The following is a 24,278-nucleotide window of genomic DNA, read 5'->3' as shown; positions in this document are numbered from 1 at the left end:
TGTTTGTTTCTATGTATTAGGTAGAGCTGCTATGACTCCCTGTCTTGGCCACATGGCCTAATATAGTAGGTATCCTGTAGGGCCCAGTGGCACAGCCTCCCCTATCAACCAAGCTGGATACGAGAGGTACACCCTTTGTGTGGACTGATTATACCCTCCTCTTGTAGTTGAGCCTTGATTGCTACTGGCAGACCAATGGGAGGGATTTACCCAGGCCAATCAGTTGCAAGGATTGGCTATGATCACTGACCACCAACCTCTACCTTCCATGGAAGATCAGCTGTGTAAAGGTAGGATGGTGGTGCTCTGACATGGTCTGTAGTTGTCTGCTGGCTGTGAAGGCTTGGGGATATCCCTGGTTATGCAGGTGAAGGTTAGCCCCCACCTGTGTTCTCTCCAAGGCCACCCTGCATGAGCTATAAAGCAGTCTGTGATATCTGCTACTTGTGCTGGGCTTGGAGATTCCCACATGAAGGCAAATTGTGAATCTAGGCTGGCTGCTGCTAGTGCCCAGCCGGTGGCCACTTAGTAGCAGTACAGGGACTTGAGGCTCACTGAGGTTGGCTGATAGTTGTTTGATAGGACTTAGGAAGTTGTGTAGCATGAGCCAAGACGAGCCATTCATATGGTAAAGTCATGGTTAACAGTTTGGGTGGCCCCGTGAGTTGGGTGGTATGGAGTCTCAGGGGTTCTCCAGAGCAAGACAACAATTGTTAGCCAGGTTGATGATGTTTCGGATATGGCACTGGCCTGCTGGTTCTATGGCTCTTTGCAGGGAGGGCTCAGAAAGTTGACAGTGGCCTCTGCTTGCCTTTCTCTCAAAGAGAAAACCGTTCCCCAGTTCTTGCCTTGATTCCAGACACTTCAGTTTCTCTCCATATGCCACTGGTGCCTTTCAAGCTGTTACCCCAGTACTGGAGCTCAGAGAGAGTGAATCTGAGTAAGTCTGTGTATGGGTTCTTTAAGGGGAACTGCTTGGGACTCCAGTAGTTTCTTCCACTGACTCAATCTCTGCTGGTTTTTGCAGCCAGATGTTATGCGGATTTATCTTCCTGGCACTGGATCCCTGTGATGCAGGGCCTGGGACACCTCACTTCTGAGATATCCCTCCCGAATTTTTATCCACTACAGGTGGGTGTGGGACCAGACTATTCTATGTCTCTGCCTCCCACCAATGTGGATGGATGTGGTTTCTTTAATATTGTAGTTGTCCAATTTCAATACAACTTGGTTTCTGACAGTTCTGAGTGATGGTTATTCTGTATTTTAATTATAATTTTGATGTGGTCTTGTGAGAAGCCAAGCCATGTTTACCGATGCCACCATCTTTGTAAAGCATATTTACTATAAGAAACTATGTTTGTTTAATAATATTTAGCAGAAATGGAATGGTAGCTACAAATCATCTTACTAGCCTTACGATAATTAACCCACCACACTGTAAATGAATTTGCTAAGATAGTGTTTAATTAACATATCACCATGTATACTACATGGTATGTGACTGGCTCTGCACTACAGATGAAGGAGAAAAAAATGAAAATGTGACCCATGATTCTTCCAAGCAGAGTCTGTCCTCATTTTTTACAAGTGAGGGAAGAGATTGGGGGAGGGGATAGGAAAGGAATAAAGACAAAAATGCTAAGAAAAGTAAACAGAGAAGAGAAGATATGTGAGATAGTAAAGTACTCTGTGGAAGCAGAGTCCAGAATGGTGGCTTGTGGTCTATGATCAATCAGGTACAATTGCCTGAACTTGGGAAATCTATACAGAAGAAAGCCTTTTCAGGGCAGACCCAAAATAATGGAAGAGTAGGTGAAGCTACACTAACCTCCTCCCAGGACCAAACTAGAATTACAACTAAATTAGAAAAAATCATCTTGAATAACCAACTGAATATTGGCTGGAGAGAAGCCTTATAACCAAGGATTTATGGAAGTAACCACATCACCACAGTGAGACTGGTAGGAAGTGCAGAGGTGCAAAAGGGCTAGCTGGGCTCCCGCAGGTAGCTGCTGAAGTTCCAGAGGGATATTTCAGCAGCTGCGGGAGCTCCCCCTGAGAAGTGTGGGGTCTAAACCCCAAGCTGGGCTCCCCAGCCTAAAGCACCAGAATTGGGAAAGGAACCCAAATACCATCTGGCTTTGAAAAGCAACTGGATTTCTGTCTGCCAGTGAGAGACTGCCAGAGACACAGAGACCCTCTTAAAGGGCCAATGAACAAAATTTTATTTGCATTCACTATCTTAGTTTCCAGCAGAGGGAGGGCAGAGTGACTAGAGACAAATGAGGACAGTTTGGGGTTGGTGGCTCTGAGGAAGGAGCTGAACGATCAGCCACCAAGATCCCTGCAATATGGAGAATGACTGTGCTGAGACATTTTCCATATTGCAGAAGCCATGTTTCTTGGGCAGAGCACTCCCCTCCAAGCAGCATTAGCCTGAGGGAAAACAATAGCCCCCACCCACAAGAATCCCTCTCACCCCTCCTTGTGGAGTTTAAGCCAGGCTGCTGAGTACAGCTGGAGGCTATTTCAGTCATTAAGTCTAACAGCAAAGATGAATCTCAGAAAACTCTGAGACTTTAGCTGACCCAACCCCTGGCCTGCTGCTGGTAAAAGCCAGCCTTCTTGCACAGCCTGGTTCTTCCTGCATGCAGGAAGGCAGACACAAGCTGTGGATCACTGATAGCTCCAAACATGTTGCACAGGGCCAGCCACAGGCAGCATCTGACATAGATCTGCACCAGAGTCTTTGAAGATCTACCTTATACACAGAAATAAATACAAAGAAGCAGCAAAAGTGGGAAGACAAAGAAACAGGCCCCAAATGAAAGAACAAGAGAGTTCTCCAGAAAAAGAGCAAAATGAAATGGAAGCAGGTAATTTATCAGATACAGAGTTTAGCATACTGATTATAAGGATACTCAACAGCATGAAAAAATACATAAAAACCATAAGGAAGAACCAGTCAAATAAAGAATGCAATATCTGAAATAAATAATACACTGGAAGGAATAAACAGTAGGTTAGATGAATCAGAGGATCGAATTAGCGATTTGGAGGACAAGGTAGAAAAAAAAACACCAAAGCAAAGAAGCAAAAAGAAAAAATAATTTTTTTAAATGAGGGGTGTTTGGGACAACATGAAGTGTAATAACATCCACATTATGGGAATACCAGAAGGAGAAGAGAGTGTGCAAGGGATCAAGATCTATTTGAAGAAGTAATGACCCCATACTTCCATAATTTGATGAAGGAAAAAAACACACAAGTCCAGGAGTTCAGAGAGTCCCAAACAAGATGGAACCAAAGAGGCCTACACAAAGACACCACATTAATTAAAATAGCAAAATTAGCCCTGGCTGGTGTGGCTCATTGGATTGAGTACCAGCCTGTGAACCAAAGAGCCATCAGTTCAATTCCCAGTCTAGGGCACATACCTGGGTTGTGGGCCAGGTCCCCAGGAGGGGACGTTTGAGAGGCAACCACACATTGATGTTTCTCTCCCTCTCTTTCTCTCTCCCTTCCCCTCTCTAAAAATAAATTAATTAATTACAATCTTTTAAAAAATAAATAAAATAGCAAAATTAAGGACAAGGAGAGAATCATAAAAGCTGCAAGAGACAAGCAGATAGTTACCTACAAGGGAGCACCAATCAGACTGTCATCTGATTTCTCAACAGAAACACTTCAGACCAGAAGGGATTGGCATGAAATCTACAATCAAGGCTACTTACCCAGCAAAGCTATCATTTAAAATTGAAAGAGAAATAAAGAGCTTCCCAGAAGAGAAAAAGCTAAAGGAGTTGGTTAATACAAAACTAATACTGCAACAAATGTTAAAGGGCTTTCTTTAAGAAGAAGTAAAAGAAAAACAGAGGACATGGACAACAGTGTGATGATTGTGTGGGGAGGGTGTATAAATGGTCATGGAAATAAGGGGAATAAATGGTAATGGAAAAATAGAATAATAAAAACAAGCCCTTTTCTTCCATAATTAGCAAAGTTTGAGAAAGACTTCTCCTACAGTTAACTTGAAACAGTGGGCTCTCCAGAGAAAAGTGGAGCCCGTCTAGTCATATGGACAGAGAATGCCAAGCCAGCTGGGAAGGAGATTAACTTAAAAGACCAAAGGACATGACTTTGCTTCAAAGTGATGGAAAGTAGAATTTATAGTAACTATATAATTATCAATTGTCTTATATTTTGTTCTTCAAGAAACCATTACAACCTAACAACATGGGTGTTTTACTCTCAAGGCTCTGTGTCTTACTGCTGAAGTAGGAGTAGAGCAAAATAAGTTAGGGAGTCATTGAGTAACAGCACCAGAGGAGACAGAAGGCAGTAGTTTACATTGTAAGAAAGAGTGTAACTTACCTAAGGAAAAGTTGTTTCATGCTCCAACCTGGCTCTTTAGAATTCTACAGTGGGATTGGGAGCCAAAGCCCAGGTAGTTAACAGAGCATTATTTAACATGGTTTTGTGCTCTAGGACTATATTTTTCTCAAGAAATTCAGGAAGTGGTGTCTCATTGAAGGTAAATTATGGTCTTTGCATCTCATATTCCAATCATATGTTTATCGAGAAATGTAAGCACCCTATTTTGACATGGCATATATGTAAAAACATACATGGAAACAATTAAAATGATGTATAAGATATTTAATGACATGGGGAAAATGATACAGATATATTGCAAAAGAAAAATTGGATTATTAAACTAGAGTAAAGATGATGACAAAACTTCATATATACATAAAAAGGAAAATACATAGCAAATAATTCAGTTATTAAGATTGTTTAAAGAAAAAAGTAATAACATGAGATAAATACTTGTAATGTTAAGTGAAAAAATATAAATACAGTATTATATAATTGCTAATTGAATAAAGTGTGGTTATTTCACTTTCCTGAAGGTGGATAAAGAAACTAGAAGGGAGTATGTACTGGCAGTGGTCTCCTTGGAGTGTTGCAATTATGGATGATGGAGTTTGGTGAGAAATTTTTTTAATGTTTATTGTATAATGGTTGTCCCATTTTTCCTCTTTGCTCCCCCCCATTCAGCCTGACCCCTACACCCAGAGTCAAAACCACACCATTTTCTATGTCCATGGGTCATTCATATTCGTTCTGACTAATCCCTTCACCTTGTTTCAATCAGCCCCCACCCCTCCCCTCTCCTGTTACAGCTGTCAGTTTGTTCCATGTTTCCATGGCTCTGGTTCTATTTTGCTCATTAGTTTATTTTGTTCATTATATTCCTGTTATAAGTGAGGTCATACGGTGTTTTTCTTTCACTGACTGGCTTATTTCACTTAGCATAATAGTCTCCAGTTCCATCCATGCTGTGGCAAAAGATAAGAATTCCTTCTTTCTTTCTGCTGTGTAATATTCCATTGTGTAAATGTATCACAGCTTTTTAGTCCATTCATCTCCTGATGGACTCATAGGCTGTTTCCAACACTTGGCTATTATAAATAGAGCTACTATGAACATTAAGATGCATAGGTTCTTTTGAATTGTTGTTTCAAGATTCTTAGGGTATATTCCCAGTAGTGGAATTGCTGGATCATAAGGCAGTTCCATTTTCAATTTTTTGAGGAAACTCCATACTGTTTTCCGCAGTGGCTGCACCAGTCTGCATTCCCATGCGTTAGGGTTCCCTTTTCTCCACATCCTCACCAGCACTTGTTCTGTATTGGTGAGAGTTTTTTAAATACATTTCTGTACTCTTTAAATGTGCACGTGCTATACTTATGATAATGTAATCACTTCTTAAATGTCTGCAGCTCTTGAAAAGTAATGTGGCAGGGTAAATAAGCTGCTAAACATTTTTAGAATTTGACTAACATTAGTATAAGGGCCAAATCTGAAGGGCCATCATCTCTAAAATAAATGAAATGTGTTCTGTGTCAGTGTAGGTAGGACAGTGATCAGCAGGGAATGGAAATAGAAGGATAGATTTCACCTCAGCATAAGCAAGAGCTTTCCAATAATATGAGCTGTCCCAGAATGGAATGGGTCCTCTCAAGACCCTAAGTGCTGGACATGGTCAAGCAGAGGCTAGAAGGCTTTTTGCCCTAGGAGTGGGAGATAGTGAAGGAAGAAAGGTGAGGGGACAGTGGGACTAGATGGTGTAGTATCCATTTTACTGCTAACATGTTATCAATTTATCATTCATGCATGCATTTATATGACTTCCAAGATGGTCCCCAATGATCCTTGCCTACTGTTGTCCATGCCTTGTTTAATTCCCTCCCAAATTGAATGAGCTGATTCATGTAACCAGTAGGATATTGTGGAAAAGATGGAGTATGACTTCAGAAGGTAGGCCACCAAAGACATTGTGGCTTCTGCCTCCTCTTTCCTAAATTGCTCGCCATAGAGTGTGCTAACTGCCCTGTCATGAGGACACTAAAGCAGCTCTGCAGAGAGCTCCAAGTGGACAAGAACTGAGGACTCCTGGCAATGACCGATAAAATCTTGCCAGCTATCTGAGTGATTGACCTTGGAGGCAGAACCCTCGAGCCCTAATGAGGCTGGCAGATGACTGCATCCTCTGCCGACATCTTCACTGCAACTTCATGATAAACCTTAAGTCAGAACGACTCAGCTAAGCCAGGCCCAAATTCCTTACCCACAAAGCCACTAAGTTTGGCAGTAATTTGCAATGTAGCATTAGATATCAATACAACACATTTTTACCCAATTTGTTCCACAACAGATTTGACCTAATATTCTTTGATTTAGTCATTCTATTGCTAATAAGTGTTTCTCAGAGAGACAAAATCCCCAGCTGTTACAGATGCATAATAGCGGCCCATTCATTTAATCGTATGCTTTAGCTCAACACAGTTTGATGTCTTAACATATTCCCATAAGAATGATGACAACCTCTCTTTATAGTGATTCATCTTATTTCTTTTCTAATAGAAAAGAAGAAAGGTGCTCTCTGTTCTCCTATGGATTTGGTGTCTATAGTTGTAGCTATAATCATGTCATTTACATTTCTCAGCTTCCTCCCATGAATATGCTCAGAAGACAGGTTCGCTACAAATTGTAATAACACTTCTTAAAAGGCTTTTTTCACCATTATAGCACCTAACATGGATATTTTTAAGTCTATGTAAACAAGCCAAAGGCAAAAACAAAAACTATAAATTGTTGTTATAAACAGATGACTAAATCCTATGTTTTAACATCTGAAAGTTATAAGATATTCTGGATAAGCTTGATAATCAAAGAATACCACGAACACCTTTGGAAGTTGTACATCATTTGTGACAGAGTCAAACAGATCTGTGGGGTTAAAAGGGTTCTTTGATGGTGGGCTAATTAATTCCTCATGCCCACGTGTATAGGCTCCCGTAAGGACTCGTACGACATAAACATGCTTCCTCCCACTGCCGTCTGGTCTGGCGTAGCTGTCATTAGCAGAATAACTGGCATCAACAGCAAAATAGGTTCCTTTTCCATAGGCTATAGCTATAAAGAGAAAGACAAAAGCTTTCCTAAGAACATAAAATTATCCCAGTATGTAGAACCGTGCCCAAACCTGCCAAATAAAATTTTAATGCAGTTCTTGATCACCAAAGCCACTCTTCGTCATTTCTACAATTCACTCCATCTGTCCTCAGAAGGTTGCCAGTCTCCTTTTGCGTGAGACAGACTAAGCTCCTTTTGGGTGTCATCCTGACAATGACAACACAGCTGCCATCTACGGCTATGCTGCCTGGGTGTGAACAGTCAACCTGAGAACTTCCATTCACCCCATTCTGATCTGTCAGATTACTCGCTTCCTTACCATTCTTTCCAGCATAACTTCGATTAAAGCCGTGCTGATTGATGTATGGCACTGAGTCTGCATCTGTCCCGTGGAAGAGGATTCTCTCATTATCTGTATGGCCATTCTTCATGTCCATGTGCTTTTTCTTTATCTGGTAGCTCTGCCAGAGAAATGCATTCTGTATCCTCTCAATCTGTTAATGGCAAAGAGCAAAACATTTTGGAAATTACCTTAGGGCTTAGTATAGTGTTTATTGTGGCATTTAAGCAATATAGAGAAGGAGAAGGAGAAGAAAATGCAAATGGGAGATTCAGAGTAGGTGACGACAACAGCAAAATTCTGAGATGTTCTCAATTGAATTACAGTGGGCTAGAGAGTGAGAGAAAGACAATAGCTAACAAGATTGCTCACATTCCTGAGTGTATGTTGGAACTGTTAATTAACTTCCAGGTGGCTATTTCTGAGATGATCTGAAAGAGGGAGTAGCCAGGCTTCATCAGACCCCAGCAGTCTCCGTTTCTTGTTTACACATGAACTTTCCAGACTGTTGACCAGCACCAATCCGAAGAAGCAAACACTTCTTCCTTATGGACTCTGCGCCTACCCCAGAACTAGCCCTGCTTCACCTTCTTTATCTACAGCCAATGTAAACTCTTTCAGAACACTTACATCTCCCTCCCCCTACCTGATGTACAGAAATGCTGGCCAGCTCCAGGACAGCGGACACTTTGCCTTTTCCACCTGGCACTGCTGCTGGAGGTTTAGACTTCAGACCCCAGGTCCTGGTCTTTTTACTTTGCCAGCAATGGCCCAATAAACCCTTTCTTTTAAAATAATTTTCAGCTGTGGGAGTTAAAAATTTTGTTTAACAGTAACTCTATGCCTTCAGAAAAAGGATAACCTATCTGTATATTGTAAGTGTTTATTATTATCTATTTTACATAGAAGAGTTTATAATTTATAAAAAAGTGTTTACCTATATGTATTCCCTGGAATTCCTGGAACTTTATTGACATTCAAATTCCTACTAAAAAATTATAATCATTTAATAATTATTTCCTTAACTCCTTCTGGTCTCTCAATCATAGTTCTTTCTGCATTGCTCCAATTATGGTCATAAATTACCTCATAACTGCCTAATTTAATGACTAATTCTTTCCAGAAACCTCAATAGAACTTCAAAACATAAACCATCCCCTCCTCAAAACTTTGTCTTTCTTTAGCTTTTCTCAGAAAATCATTCTTTAGAAAACTAATTTAACGTACATTCATTAATCATCTATTAACACCTAGTATGAATCAAGCACTGTGTTGGGTCTCTTCCCTCAAGACACGCTCAATTTAGTGGGGGAGAAAGACAAGAAAACAAATCACTACCCCTCATAGTGATAAGGGATGGGTTAGGAGAACTTACAGGGAGTAGGAAAGCATCAGAAAGAAATCAAGGTAATCTATGTCTAGGGAGAGAGGAGGTCTGAGCAAATAATATTCTAGAAAAAAAAGGCAGAAGAGAGGTTGAAGAAGAAGGAAGTGGATAGCTGTAGCAGGTAGTGAGGGGAAGTCAAGTGATAAAAGCAGGAGGGAAAGTTGTTTTGCTGAGAGTGAAGGAGACCTCAAGGAAAGTGGTGAAGGTTTGGAGTAGGGAAAGCATGAGGGAGGTGAGTGGAGGAAGCCAGGAAGGATTTTACCTGGAGGGTCCAGCTGAAGTTGGAGACCATGAATTAGTAATGATTTTATCTAGCAGCCACAGGAGAGAAAGTAGGTTATAGAATTAATCCAAAGTTGGGCTTTTCTAAATGGGCATGATAGGACAAGAGCCAAGAATGTTGCAGATATTGGGCAAACACAATTGAAGCAAGGTTCCACTACTCTCAACAGCTTTTAATATAGTGATGCAACTCCTCCTTTAAATCCAATGCTTTCCACAGAGTCTCTTTTCTGATTCTCCTTTCTCAGGAATTTTTATTCCATTCTTCAATAGGTATTATGTCCTACAACATACTAAGTACTGGGAATGTAGAGATGAGTAGTAGGTGATTCCTACTTTAAGAAGTCCACTGTTACCCTGGGCAGTGTGGCTCAGTTGGAGCGTTGGCTCATAGACCAAAATGTTGTGGGTTCAATTCCCGGTCACAATGCTTATGAGAAGGCAACTAATCGATGTTTCTTTCTCACACTGATATCTCTCTCTCTCTCTCTCTTTCTCTCTCTCTCTCTCTCTCTCTCTCTCTCTTTTTCTTTCTCTGTCTCTCTCCCTTACTCTCTAACTAAAAGCAATTTAAAAATGTTTTCTGGTGAGGATAAAAAAAAGAAGTCCACTGTCAAATAGGGGAGTCAGGCGTGTGAAAGGTTACCAAAGCATGATTTCAAAAGTGCTCTAATATAGTTAAGTACACAGATTTAAGGAAGCATCAGCTAGATATTAAATTACTAGAATGCTACACCCTGTTCTGATATCTATGGTATCATAAGGACTTTCTAGCAAACTGCTATACTTTACTGGCTTGATATTTTTATGCAGCATAGTACATGGACAGTGTGAAATCTCTGAACATGCATTCCATTTCATCCGAATTGTGGAGCAACTGGTTTGGGTGGAGTTGGCCGTCCTTATGGTTCTAGGATGGAGCCTAACTGGGTTAAACAAATTGCAGGATGGGATCCAATAGCCCAGATCCAAGCCAATCAGCACATGGCACTTCCCCGACACAGACCGGTTGGAGTGGTCCACTCAACACAGAGCCTGGGACTCTTATCTATTAATTCTGCAGAATGTGGAGGCGGGGAAGGCTGAGATTCTCTGATTGCCACCGGCAGCCATCCTATAATCACAAGACAGTCCAGCCTTCAAATGAAGCTGAAACTGTGGATGGCAAATCCAGAGAATCTGGATCTGTGGCGTCATCAAGCCACTGGATCAAAGTGCTCCAAACACCATCCTACTCCTGAACTTTCCAGTAAGTTTCAATGCATTTCTTCTTTTAATCAGTTTCAGTGGGTTTATGCATTGTAAGTATCCAAACATATACATGCAACTTTGGGGAGTCGCCTTCATTATTGCAAATGGGTAAATCGTGAGATTCGAAGTCTATGGAACTTGAGTTAGTCTAATTAAAATAAATATAGTAAGGTATAAGAGAAGAAAGAGTGTTATATAAAAAGATAGCTTTTGTGTTAGTTCTTCAATATTTAAAAGAAGTAATTTTTAAAATATTACCTTCTCTATTGTGTAGGAACAACAAGTCTGAGAGAACCTCTCCTTCACAGTGTCATATTCCGACTGTCCGGGCTGTAGCTGGATCACACAGAACAGCTGCTGATTCATGTCAGTCCAGGATTCAGGAACATCATCTGGGAAGTTAGCATTTAGTGAAAACATGACATCCATTACCAGCAATCTCTGAAAATCAAGGCTTTTTTTTTTTTTTGGCTCTTTTTCTCATTAATCTAATCCTGGTCTTTGGGTGGCAGGGGTGGGGGGAAGGAGCTACACATTTTACTATCCTGAACTTGAAACACAGATGAACTGAACAGTTCCAACATTAATATGACATAGGTTAATTAGTGGTTTAGCCAAAATATTTAGATAAACTTAGATTTACTATAGCTTGAAATTATAATGTTCCCAGGAAGTTCTATGGAATTAATTCCATAAGAAACTGATTTGCAAACATGAAAGCTAATTTATTGATGTTTTCACTTTTATCCATTTTATTTAGTGTGGCTCTTTATTATTTTTCATTTACAACATGATTACCCTGCTGAAAATATTTAAAGCACCTTGTTCTGTATCCCATCTTCCATGCTAAGTAAACACTACATAGAGAAAATAATGGAAGTGCTAAGTCAACGTTTTCATACAAAGTGGTGATGCTCAAAGTTTTTCTTTTCTTTCCAGTGCCTTCCGAAACTTCAAACACTGAGTCTACACATCAACTTCCTGAGATGGCACTCTAGTGGAAATATGGGCAGATTGTAAAAGAGAAGAAAATGCCATGATATCACAGATAAAAACCAAAGGATTTCTCCTTACAAACAAGCCACAGTTTGCCCATTTTTTAGTGAAGGATACACCAGGCCTGGGAGAGGGATCCAGGGCACTCCCTTCGTGTTTAGCAAGTCTACTCAGGGAACGAAATTCTAGTGACAAAGGGAAGCATCTAACCCTAATCTGGAAGGTCTTTTCAAATTCCATTTTCAAAGCATTTTTCTAGAGAAGTTTCCCACGGTGGGGTGTGTAGTTTCTAAAAATTACGTTATTGTCTTTTCCCCACTGTCCAGCGCTTCCAGATCTTTTAGCCTAATCATGTCCAGTCCTAGGTGTTCGAGTCCTCTTGGACTTGCTCCTTTCTTTTTCTGAATGCAGCAGGCAAGACTGGAAAGTAAGTGAAGTGTTTGTTTCTTTGGGCCCTCTCTTCCTTTCATGCCAAGAGGTTGCAGAGCAGAAAACTACCAGCACTTGGAGTCAGAAGACCTGATAAGCCTCAACCTGTGACCAGCCATGAGTCTTCACTTGCTCACCTGTAAACTGGAAATGATAAGATGTACTCTGTTCACCACTTCATGGGATTGTTACAAGTTGAAAATATAATAAGAGGCATTAAAGCACTTCAAGGGATTCCAAGTCCTCTATGAATACATGGTTATTATTCTTAAAAAATGATTAGGCTTGACCTTTTCTACATCCCAGAGGTACATGTACTTAAAAGGGGAGTGAAGGGTAAAGCCAAGGGTATTTTTCTTGACAGAAACAACTTTTAAATCACACCCTTAAGCCCCACCAAACTCTACCTGTGGACAAAAGGTGTCTCTGGCTAAACAATTTAAGGATAATACAGGTGAGCCCAGGAAAACCAAATGAATACTGAAGCATTGAATATCACATGGGAGGCCGCCATCAAAGCAAGGAACAGAACTGGGTTCTATTGTCATGCAGCCGGTGCTTCATAGAAAATAACATAATAGCCACTTTTCTTTAAGAGTTTACTTGGCACTTGCTTGAGCCCTTTTCCTATAAATATTTTTTAAAAGATAAATGTCCCTCTCATTGCCGCTCCTGCTGTTGAAGACAAATGCCCTCCTACACCTGTCCTTGCGGGCTCTGCCTCAGCCTCCTCTCCACGTGTGGAGGTGGTATTAGTCGCCGAGAGTCCCGGCTCTGCCTTCGGTCTTCTGTCTCTTCATCCTTCATACTCTCCACGGATAATCCAACCCATGTTCAACTCCCTCATTCTTGCCTGCCTCCCAAATATATATCTCTGTGTCTGATATCCAGTGGGTGCTCAATAAGTGCCCTCTGAACCAATAAATAGCTTTAACAGACATTGGAAAAGTAGTTGTGTATCATCCGCTCGAATGAAACTCAGAGCTATCCTCTTTAAGTTTTCTTTCAAAGAAGTCCAGATGATAAATTCTCACTAAAACTTAAGTTCATCTTTGTCAACAAGGTTCCTTTTTATCTGACATTTTATCTGTATTATCCCTATCAGCTAACAACAAAGATTATGTAAGGCAGTTTTATTATTGTTTGTTTTTGCCTCAAGTACCATATGGTCACTTGACTGCTTATTTTAGTCATTTTTTGTTTCCTTCTCCAAAGTTTCTGTTTTATTACATAAATTTCAGAAGTCAACTTAAATTCTTGGTGAACAAGTTTAACTTTATTTTTTACTTTACTAACAATGACTTACTGCTCTTATATTTAAACGAAAATTTTCCTCTACAAAGGCCAAGGTAAAAAAAATGTTCATTTATATATCCCTAGATACTGTAGTAGATATGTGTTATTTTTAACTGGCATCCTTTCTCCTTTTTTTCTGGTAAAAGCATCCTGAATTTCCTTTGGAGGACAACCCCACTGCTTCAGATAGTGATCCCCTCCAGTTCAAGTGTAGAGCATGTGGCTCTGGCTTTGCCAAATAATGTAATTCTGCAAAGATGACCTGAGCTGCTCCAATCAGAAGGAAGCTCAGGCCTTATACTGGTGCTTCCCAGGTATCACACTCCTGATAGGTTATATTGCTCCTGGGGACTCTCTGTCCTGTTGGAACTGAGCTTACAAGGATGTGGACCTGAACCTGTGAGCAGCCATCTCTCACTGTGTGAAGCTTTATGATAAAGACAGTGCAGCTGAGAAGAGAATGAGAGATGAAGAAAGCCAGAGTCCAGATGATATCATCTGAGCCCCTGGATCAAACTGGACGTGAAGCTAAGTATGTCTGGACTTTATAGACATATGGACTTTATAGAGTCAATGAATTCTTTTTTTTTTTTTTTTTTTTTGCTTAAGGTAGTTTAAATTGGATTTTCTATTACTTGCTACTGAAAGAGCCTTAACAGATCCAACTATTATTTTTATTTAGTGTGTGTGTGTGTGTGTGTGTGCATGGAGCTCTTATGTATACTGTGTGTTGCAGCACATTGAGGAGAATAGTTGTCAGGAAATAAGTGTAAGGAGAAACGAAATCCCTGCTGGCAGACAACAATTTTCAGTTTAGGAAGGCAGCTTGTGATGCGTAGGTCTTATTACCAGTAAAACCCACAGTGCTTTCCAGTAAGTGCTCAAAATGGGTAAAAATAGTGCAAGAGGAAGCTGTACTTCAAGTTACTTTAACAGCAATACATAGGTTACAACATGGGAGAAAGGTAGACGAGAGGAGCAGGTCGGTCCAGACACTTTCACACCAGGAATCTGTCTGCTCATGATGTAACACAGCCAGACGACCGTGGGCACTCTCCCTGCATCTGTTTCTGTTCTCAGACTAACTTGTCTAGAGATGGAGGATCGATAAACCAGCATTGACTAGTGAGTTCATAGCTATAAGGGGCACCAAGTGTCAGTACCAATCAATAAGGGGGAAAAAATGAGATCATTGGCTTGGATTTTCAAACTCTATTCCCCCCTTTCTGCTTTCTCACCACCTCTCTCCCGTTCCTGTTCATTCGTTATCCCTGCTTCCCAGGCATGGTTTTGTCCCTCAGAAGAACAATCAGCTGACAGGAGATTTTGTTCCGTAGTTCTTGTACTTGTCCCACGTGTTACAGGATGCTGTCTGTGAAGTCCTGAAACTGATAGAAACAGTGAGTATTCACATCTGAACATTTTCTAAGTAATATCAGAGGTAACCACATGATTCTTAAAAGAATATCTTACTTGTAGCCTTGGGAAATGTGGACTGAAAGGTGGGCGATGTGGTTACTTCTCTTTTCTTCATGCTGCCATAGAATACATTCAGCAGCTCAGTTAGAAAGACAACAACTTTCACTTTTTTTAATGATGGAGTAGAATGTTTCCTTGTGAAGTCTACAATAGCATCGATTATGTCATCAGCAACCCTGATTGGGTTTTTCCCAGCATTTCCTGAAAAACAATTTTTTTAAGTGACAAAATAAGTTTCAGCTGGTGTTGGTCATGTGACCAGACTTGGCAAATGCAGTTCTTGGTGCTAAGAGAGGAAAGCAGCACTGAAAGCCAGGAACTGCCCTGGCATTCCCAGCTGGATCTTGGAATTCTCCAGCTGAATACAAACAATTTCACAGAATGTCATCAAATGTAACCACTCTGCAACTGTGATGAATTAAGCCAAAATTAGACCACTGCATAATCCTGTCTGACCACAGACAAAAATGTGAACACTACCCATACCACATAATGGCTAAGCATCCCCCATCTTGACTAATATGAGCAATTGTTGCTTCATTACCAATTACCGCTTTAACTATACTTTTCTCTTCTTCTAGATAATATACCCAATCATAGAAATACACCTGCTTCCTGAAAGTATCCAATCCAGAGCTAAGCCCAAATTACTTGTGACTACCATAAAATCACCTAACACAAGCGCAAGTCTCTTAATAAGTCCTTTCTAACAACCTTTTGCTAAGATGCTGCAGAGTCCCCATAGTGTGGGTTCCTACTGGTCTTTAGCCGAAGGGCATTGGAAGTTCAAGAAAAGAACATGTGATCTGGATGCAGAAGATCTGGGTTTTTGTCCTGGATCTCCACTGATTGGCTGTGTGATCTTAGATATGTCCTTTGATCTCTCATATTAATTTGCTAGGTCTGCCAGAACAAAGGGCCATGGACTGGTGGCTTAAGCAACAGAAATTCATTTTCTTAAAATTTTGGAGGCTAAAAGTCTGAGATCAAGGTATTGGAAAGATTAGTTCCTTTTGAGGCCTCCCTTCTACTAGATGGCCGTCTTCTCTCTGTGTCTTCACCCGGTATTCCCTCTATATCTGTCAGTGTCCTCATCTCCTCTTCTGACAAAGCACCAGCTATGTTGCAGTGGGGATGATTCTAATAACCTCATTTTAACTTACTCGCTTCTTCAAAGTCTGTCTCTCCAAATATAGACACATTCTGAAGTTCTATAAGTTAACACTTCAACATACAAATTTGGGGGAACACACCTCAGCCCACAGCACCTCTAAACTTCAGGTTACTCAGCTATAAAATTGGGGTGATTATAGAAAGTAATAGATAATAGAGATAAGAATAGGGTAGCTAAGAATATAATTAAGAGCATAATGGTAAAAATAAAACACACAATGTTAAAAAAAAAAAGTAATAGTTGGAATGTACAGGCCTAGCCGCCTGGGTTTGAACCTAGTTATGCTGCTTACTAGCTGTTTGACCTTGTGCTTTATTTAACACCTTAAGGTCTTATCTACAAACTGGGGAAAGTAACAGTCAAGGCTGGGCCCAGATTTTGTAGGGTTTGAAATTTATACATCTCAGAAAAAGATTATGAAATTATGATAAAAGTGAATATTTAGAATCAAAAAGAGAAATCACAACAAAGTATAAATTTTTAAATGCTGAAAAGCATATTCCGATGTCAAGGTGTTTTAGCTGTATTCCAAAAGGGCTTGCAGCCGCTCCAACACCCAGTGCCAGGGAACTGAGAAGTCAAAGTAGGAAGTAACGACGGTTTAACCCATGGTGGTTCAACTATGTCACTTTTGAAGTTTTATTAAATCACTTAACCATACGAAGGCATTACTCAGGCCCTTCTACAGGCTTTTTAAAAAGCCTGTGCAATTGTGTGTGAATGAATCAGGGAGTGGGTTATTAACATCAGGAATGATTGTATGATATGATGGAGATGATGAGGAAAGTGTTCCTAGAAACTGTGAGCAGAATGAACCTGAGCTTGTTGGCTAATGAGAGCGACTGCATCTTACTCATGATTTTACCCCCGGTGCCTTGCGCAGGGCTGGGTAACTACCTTTCAATCTAATGAATGCACGAACGAGGAGCCAATTGGGAGACACTGCAGTGAACCAGATGGGAGAGGTCTTAGGGGTTTGGAAACTAAAAGGGAGGCTGAAACTGAACAACCCCCTGGAAGAAGGTTTAATAGGACCTGCTGACTCTGGGGGTCTGGGACACAAAGAAGCAAGGAGGGCCGGATAGCTAAGAGCATCGGGGCACCACTGAAGGAGGGAACTAAAAACTGAGGCAACTCAAAGGATGATGATGAGCTTGGACTGTGATATAATTAGGTTTCTGGTGGCAGAGAAATCTCCCAGGGGAGATCCTGGAAAAGGCTAGAAATGCTGAGTTGGGCATCAGTGCAGAGATGGTAATTGATATAATGAGAACAAATGAATCCTCCGAAGGGAAAAAAAATGAACAGTGAGAAAAGCATGAAGTTAAGAGCCAAACATGGAAAGATACTTAGGAACCTAAAATAAAGAAAAAGATGGATGAAAGAGGCACAGGCACCACGGATGGCCCTGAGAGGGTCGGAAAGGTTGCCCACTCCCCGATTTACCTCACTGCCGCTTTCCGGACTCAGCTCGGAGTTCATTAAAAGTGAGACTGTCTAAACGAATCTGGATTATTTCAAATCTTTAAGTGATGAGGGTCTACAAACCTGTTCCGATGGCGGGAAGGGAAACAGATATGTACTTCCTCCGCTCACACTCTTCTAGAACACTGGAAACCGTTTCTCTGACATCATTTTCCCCAAGAACATGAATTATTCTTTTGCACATTAAGTGTCCACCTTGTGTCACTATAAAATCTCTGTGAGGCTGTGCTGCTGGAAGAAAAGAAAACACACCCAGCATATCACTTGTGGGAAGCAACACTGACTACTGAGAAATGAAAATAGCTGACGTCAGAAAAAACTGTCAAGATTCCTGACCAGGTCCAACCTCCCTCGATCTGGCTGGTTTCACTCACTGTGACAGGCTCATTTTCTTCACAATCCAGATTCTACATTGTTGAATATTTTGGTCACTCTCCCAAATGCAGTGTATCCAGTTAGCTAATCCCTAAATACCAAGCCAACCCTGGGCTGTGTACTGATTTCCTTGTTCCTTGATCTTTCTACCTAAGGACAGATAGGCAACTGCGGTCAATCACACACTGTTTCCATGGTTACACTTCCAACTCTCCATAAAACTCACTCTTGCCCACAATCCCTCAGAAACAGTGCTTGTTCCACTGCTTGCGAGGCACTGTACTAGCCCATCCATGGATTGTTTTCCCTTAAATAAAGGACTACAAACCTGTTACTAAATTGCTTTAGTTTTGTCATTTGACACATTTTTTCACTTGGCTGTTCCTGGGTTGTATCCTTTATAATGCACTGGTAAATGTAAGAAAAATCTTTTCACTGAGTTGTGTGAGTTGTTCTAGTAAATAGTTGAAACTGAGAAAGGGTTATTGGGAACCTCTGAATTTATAGCCAGCCAGTCAGAAGTACAGGTGGTCCCTGGGGCTGAAAACTAGCGTTGAAGCGAGGGCAGTCTTGTGGCACTAAGACCTTTAAGTTGTGGGATCTGGCGCTGACTCCAGGTAGATAGTGTCAGAACTGGAGAACTGGTTGGTGTGAGAAAACACCTCAGACCCACACAGACTCCCGCATCGTTCACGAAGAGAAGTCAGCTACAAGGTGTGCTATATGAAGTAGAACAAGATCGCGGAAAGTAAAAAAGGTAATTTGTACGGCACTTCACAGCATACAAAACTTATTTTCACATTCATTGTTCCTTCGCATTCTCACAACCGCAGGTGGGGCAGCAATTACCATACTCCTCATCAGTAGAACTGTCTTACAGGTGAGAGAAGCAAAGTCCTTAGAGGTTGGATCTTGTGCCCAGGGTCCCTCAGTATGTGGTGGAGCCTGGGTTATTAGGATCCAGGCATGAGTTCTTTTTAATTCTCAGGAAGAGACAGGTGGGACGGTGGGATAGAGGACCTCTCCCCCACTGCCACCATGACATATACCACCTGTGTCTGTTCTCCCAGTGGACCAACCTTCGTCCAAAGTGCTCACCACTTACTTCCCCATGGACCCTCTCACAGTATTCTTAGCCCTCTAACTTTCAATAGGTTGTAGGCAAAAGCAACATGTGACCATACCTAGTACAGCACATTCCTTTTCCACAGCTGGTCCAGCACCTTCTAAAATTGCTTTTGAAACGCCTACAGAAGACATTAATGATATAAAGCATCCATTAAAATTCAATAAATGGTTATAGCTTTTGCACATTAGACTTTTGTTCAGCTTACCCTTTGCATAATGCAATGATGCCATCTCCCTCAAAAACCACCTTCTCGATAGCAACCCTCATTTAATGGCTAGTGAATCACCAATCTGCCCCACAGCACTATGGCTCTGCCCAATAGCTGAAAGTCTCCAGTGTCTGCAGCTATATCATCTCTATTTGCACAGGGATATTTTTGCACTGAAGTTTTTTTTTAATTCTATGCTTATTTTACACAATTGAATAAAAAATATAAAAATAAAATTTCTGATACAAATGGGAAGCATGGATCTCAAAACTATAATAAAACTGAGCATTTTACTTAAGTTCTTTGATTTTGTTGTTTAATTCTGTTTGGTTTGGTTTTTCACAATTAGACAGATAGTTGGCTGGCTTCAGTCCAGTGAATCTTCCCCTCAGGACTGTGGCTTCACCACTCTGGCCATGTCTAGTGACAGCTGGCCTGAGTGGTTGAAAACATGGACTTTGCATTTTGACACACTGGGTCGGAGTTGACTCCACTACTTACTAGCTAATATGTGACTAGTCGGTTCCTCCTCTGTTACACAAAGGCTGTCATAGTACTTTTCTTACAGAGTTGTTTGAACATTAAAAGAGATAATGGATAAAAATGCTTAGCACAGAATCTAGCACACAGAAAGTATTGAATAAATGTTAGTTATTTTATCATCATGAAGAGCGATTGATTAATCTAAATATAGTCTACCTATTACCTATCCATCTACCTATATCTCCTTGATTATGCATGTGTTAAGAACTGTTGCTTTTTTTAAAAAAACTCCTTTTTTTTCAGTTTGTTTTGGTCTCTGACTTTGCAATAGGAGGCTTTCCTCAAATTTGTCACTCCATTCATATGTAAGAGTGAGTTTGGAAGCTCCATGTACAGGAAGCTTGCTGACAGATAGGCTTCAGGAAAAGGTGAGCAGGCAGTAAGTACTGGACTTCAGGGCCGTCAGGTTCTTCCCAGAAGGATGCTCCTGTTTCTTGTCTGAAGGGCATAAGGCCATCTGCTGTTCAGGGAGCCATATAGGGAAAGGGGCTGTGCACTCACTGTTCAGTACAGAGGCTTCGCTGAAACCCCGTTTTCAGTCCAGTTCCCCACCCTCTTATCTCACCTGTTCCCAGTGTGCTAAGTCCAAGAATCTCTCTGGTTCAGTTTCTCTAAACAATACACTTCCCATCTCTGGCCAGGAAAGAGCAAGGGAAGTTACTGGTGCTCAGGATGGGGGACAGCATCAAGAGGTCTATGTACTACTTGTTGGGGACTGCTCTGGGTGGTTTTGGAGACTGGAGCCCTGTGAGAGAAAGCCCTGAAAGGGGCTAGTAAGTCTCTCTGGAAAACCAGATAAAAACACAGGTGGCAGACATGACCCGACTCTAACAACAAGGGGTCCCTTGGGAATCAAGCCTGAAATGTACATTTTATCCTTTGAAGCTTGCTCTGCCCATCATAACCGTGTTGATATAAACCGGATGTTTAAGTTCAAGGCATAAGGAGTAAACTCCTTATCTCATGAAACACGTCTTAAAGACCATCTGGCATCAGCAGACTAACAGACCCTGACCTCTGACAGATCTCTGTGTTCCTTCTATTGTTATCTATAGATAATACCTGTTTTTGTATGACTATAGCCTTTTGACATTGATTGATGAGCTATGCACGTTTGCTGTACACATACTATTCCCAATAAAAGCTGTTTGGGAGAATGGCTCTGGGCATTTCCCATTAGAAGGCATCACCACCCCCTTTCCTGCCAGAACAATACGATTGTGTCCAGGACGACTTATTTCTCATCCATGGTGGCCAGGAGGAGCTCTGCTGGATGGAGTTCCTCCCACAGCTACTGCTAAAGAATTTCACCCAATTCCATTTTCATCTCTTCACTTGTCCCCTTTCCTGCTGCCTCCAATTCCTGCATTTCTAGGGGTTGTTCTCTCCTGCAGGTACAAAGTTTTCTCCACTGACTAGCTGCATCCCTTCTTCTGAAAATATGTTGCTGTCTCTGTTCACTGTTGTTTTTCCTCCACCTCTTTTTGTGTATGTGGGCTTATACCCTTTTAATTCCTTTGTTGTTGCTTTAATGAAGTTGCAAAAGGGGGCAAAGACAAATGCATTTGTTCAATTTATTGTGTTTTAAATATTTGAATGTTCTTTATATTTTTTTACATTGAGTTGATATTCTGCAGATTCCCTTCTGCATAGTAAGTTCCAAAAATATTTTGCAATTTAGAAAACATTTAAATTTCTACTTCTATTTATGTTTTATCTTTTCCTTTTAATTTAAAAGTTAATGTTTTATAATATACAAAATCTAACAGCATATGAGCATATGTATATAAGTTATAGATGAATAGACATATGTGAGGAGGGCATGCTCGGAAGAGTTATATCAATGCGGGCAGTCAAAGATTTTAGGGAAAATCAAGGAAAAAAGGTTTAATTTCATTTTGGGTCAGTGAAGTATAGAGAAGAGTTACAGGATGTGAGAAGTGAATACCAACTGAATTACATTAAAAGGAAAATAAAAATAGAAGAACTTAAAGCTAATTAAATTATAAGTGTGGAATTTTGATAATTCAGAGCTAACAAGGGGATGAGAGCTGACACTGACCAAGTACAATGCATTAGTTACACCCCAGCTTTACACCACTTGTACCCCATCTAATGCTTCGTTGGGAAATAGGCATTTGACAGGCAGAGAGACTTGGGCTCAGAGAGGTTAAGTGATTTGTCCAAGGCCGCAAAATGGGAAGTGGAATAGCTGGGATTCAAACCCAGTTCTTTCTGATTCCAGGGCCTAAATATTTACTACACACCTCTCTGTCCACTCATGGCAATATTAGCCACAATTGCCCTTCCAGAAATTAGTCATACAATCAAGTGCATTACTTAAATGAAGTACCTGATTTCAGATTAAACATCCTTGTTGTTGAGTTTACAATAACATCTGTGCTTTCTTTTGTGATATCTCCAACAGCAACCCAGAGAGTAATCACACCAATTTTCATTTCATACCGTGTGGACTTAGGGTTAGTGACAGTCCCGAAGATACCTGAGAAGGGGGAAGATGGGTGAAAGAACAGCTGGCTCCTGCAGGGGGAACAAACATGATGGGGCCCTGTTCTCTTCCTAGTCCTGCGCTTCCTTTCCCCTCAACACAGATCCAAACATTGCCATGTCTCCTAGCCTGTTAACTTGCTGGATGTTCTTTTTTAGGGAAATTAAGGAACAATGCTTTGTGGCAGTAGGAGTACCTACATTTTCTCAGTTAAGTAGGATGAGGCAGAAACATCTGATTGCACCATCTTTGTTTGCACAAGTTGCTGTGACGTCAGGAATGAGAAAGAAGGGGAATGCAAAGTGCATTCTCATTTCATGCTGACATTTCTGGGAGATTCTTTTTTTCATCTTCATTGATGTATGATTGACAAATGAAACTATATATATTTAAGGTGGACATTGTGAAAGGATTCTGTTAATTGAGTTAATACACCTGTCATCTCACATAGTTGCCGTGTGTGCGTCTGTGTGTGTGGTGAGAACCCTTGAGACCCACTTTCTTAGCAAATTTCAAGTATATGATACATTATTATTAACTACAGTCCCCATGTTGTACACTAGGTCTCCAGAGTTTATTCATCTTATAACCGAAAGTTTGTACTTCTGGGAGATCCTTTTATTATCATTGTACAAGAAGGGAAATGGTCTTAGAGTGGCTAAGTCATCTGTCCTATGTTGAACAACAGCTCACTAACCGAACATGAACTCTTGCTGCCCTTTTATATCCCACTGGAATGGTGCTTTCAAGGCTGCTCTGAGGAAATTCCCTTTAACATGTTGGCATATCACTGTCTACTCTACACTCAAGCTTGACAACTTAAATGTGTCATTTCTACGCATCCTGTAAACTCTTTAGATCTCCCTTTCCACATTCATTCAGTGGCAACAGAACCAACCACCTGCCCAGGGGGCCATGGTATAGGTTTTAATAATATAACACATATGAAAGCAAATGTGCCATGTACACTTCAGTTATCTTTTATTATCATATCTTAGAAATGCTGACCTCATTACCACTGATTTGGTTCACAGCAATATGATTTTTTGTTTGGGTGCCCAGACATTGGGATGCTCTAACACCTTTTCCATTACTGACTTGTTCTCCATGGGAATTTGTCTCCTTCTGTTGAACTTTAACTAACACCAAAGAATTGCTAAGCAAAGGGAAATAGTTCCTCAGCAGGACAACTTCACCAGACCCTGGGTATCTCCAGCCATGAGAATCCTGTCCTTGTTGGGATTTCCAGTCGGCAATCTAGTGAGTTCATCTAAAAATGCCTAGATAGAAAGAAACACAGTTACTGACCACAACACTGTTCTTTAGGAGTATTAATACAATTCTGTGGGACACTAAGCCTCAGACATCAAATAGGAATAACAGTTTGCAATCGAGTTTCTCCTTATCTCACAGACTTGTTAATTAACGTGTTGTGATTCAACCTAGGAATTTTCTCAATAAATACCAGTGTGGAAGACCACACTTCTGTCTTAAATTTCTGAGACTAAGAACTCAGAAAACAAAATTATATTTGATACCTTTTTAAGTGCTAATATTAGAAAGACATACCAATTGCCTTTACAGTGAGGTAATAATAACAACTTCTACAACCAGTTTTGAGGCTTGCTTTGTGCTAGAAACTTCAAATACATCCTCTCTTAATTTTCACGACTCTTGAGAGGTATTATTGCCATGTCCTTTACACATAATAAAACCAAGATTCAAAGAGGTTACTTCACTCAACCTTTAAATGGCAAAGCCAAGATTCAAACTCAACTGAGCCTTTCTTTTTTTGTATTCTTATCTATTGTTTGCGTTTTTGTTATGAGTAAGCACAATTCATACAAAATCAATAGAACTTTTTCAAGGGTGAAGAATAGATTGCAGCCAGCAAGCTAAGGAGTACTTCT

General features: G+C 40.6%; 1 protein-coding gene across 2 annotated transcripts in view; it reads right to left on the bottom strand.

Annotated features, from left to right (window-relative positions):
• Positions 1–4,645: 4,645 nt before the first annotated feature.
• PARP15 (poly(ADP-ribose) polymerase family member 15) overlaps positions 4,646–24,278 on the bottom strand; it is a 31,635-nt gene continuing 12,002 nt past the window's right edge. Inside the window, exons 5-13 of one of the 2 annotated variants that reach the window (XM_053918434.1) lie at positions 23,570–23,648; positions 22,213–22,362; positions 19,164–19,226; positions 17,668–17,835; positions 14,940–15,146; positions 14,705–14,854; positions 11,004–11,137; positions 7,805–7,979; positions 4,646–7,485 (exon numbers count right to left, since the gene is read on the bottom strand). In XM_053918434.1, the coding sequence (XP_053774409.1) occupies positions 7,196–7,485; positions 7,805–7,979; positions 11,004–11,137; positions 14,705–14,854; positions 14,940–15,146; positions 17,668–17,835; positions 19,164–19,226; positions 22,213–22,362; positions 23,570–23,648 (1,416 nt within the window). In that variant the 3' untranslated portion in view covers positions 4,646–7,195. The remainder of the gene's footprint in view (positions 7,486–7,804; positions 7,980–11,003; positions 11,138–14,704; positions 14,855–14,939; positions 15,147–17,667; positions 17,836–19,163; positions 19,227–22,212; positions 22,363–23,569; positions 23,649–24,278) is intronic. The other variant, XM_053918435.1, reaches the window with a different exon arrangement.

The sequence above is a fragment of the Desmodus rotundus genome, chromosome 2, assembly GCF_022682495.2.
Source record: "Desmodus rotundus isolate HL8 chromosome 2, HLdesRot8A.1, whole genome shotgun sequence".
NCBI classification, from domain to species: domain Eukaryota; kingdom Metazoa; phylum Chordata; class Mammalia; order Chiroptera; family Phyllostomidae; genus Desmodus; species Desmodus rotundus.
The sequence above is the reverse complement of the archived record's forward strand: the minus strand, read 5'-3'. Positions and strand labels throughout refer to the sequence as shown.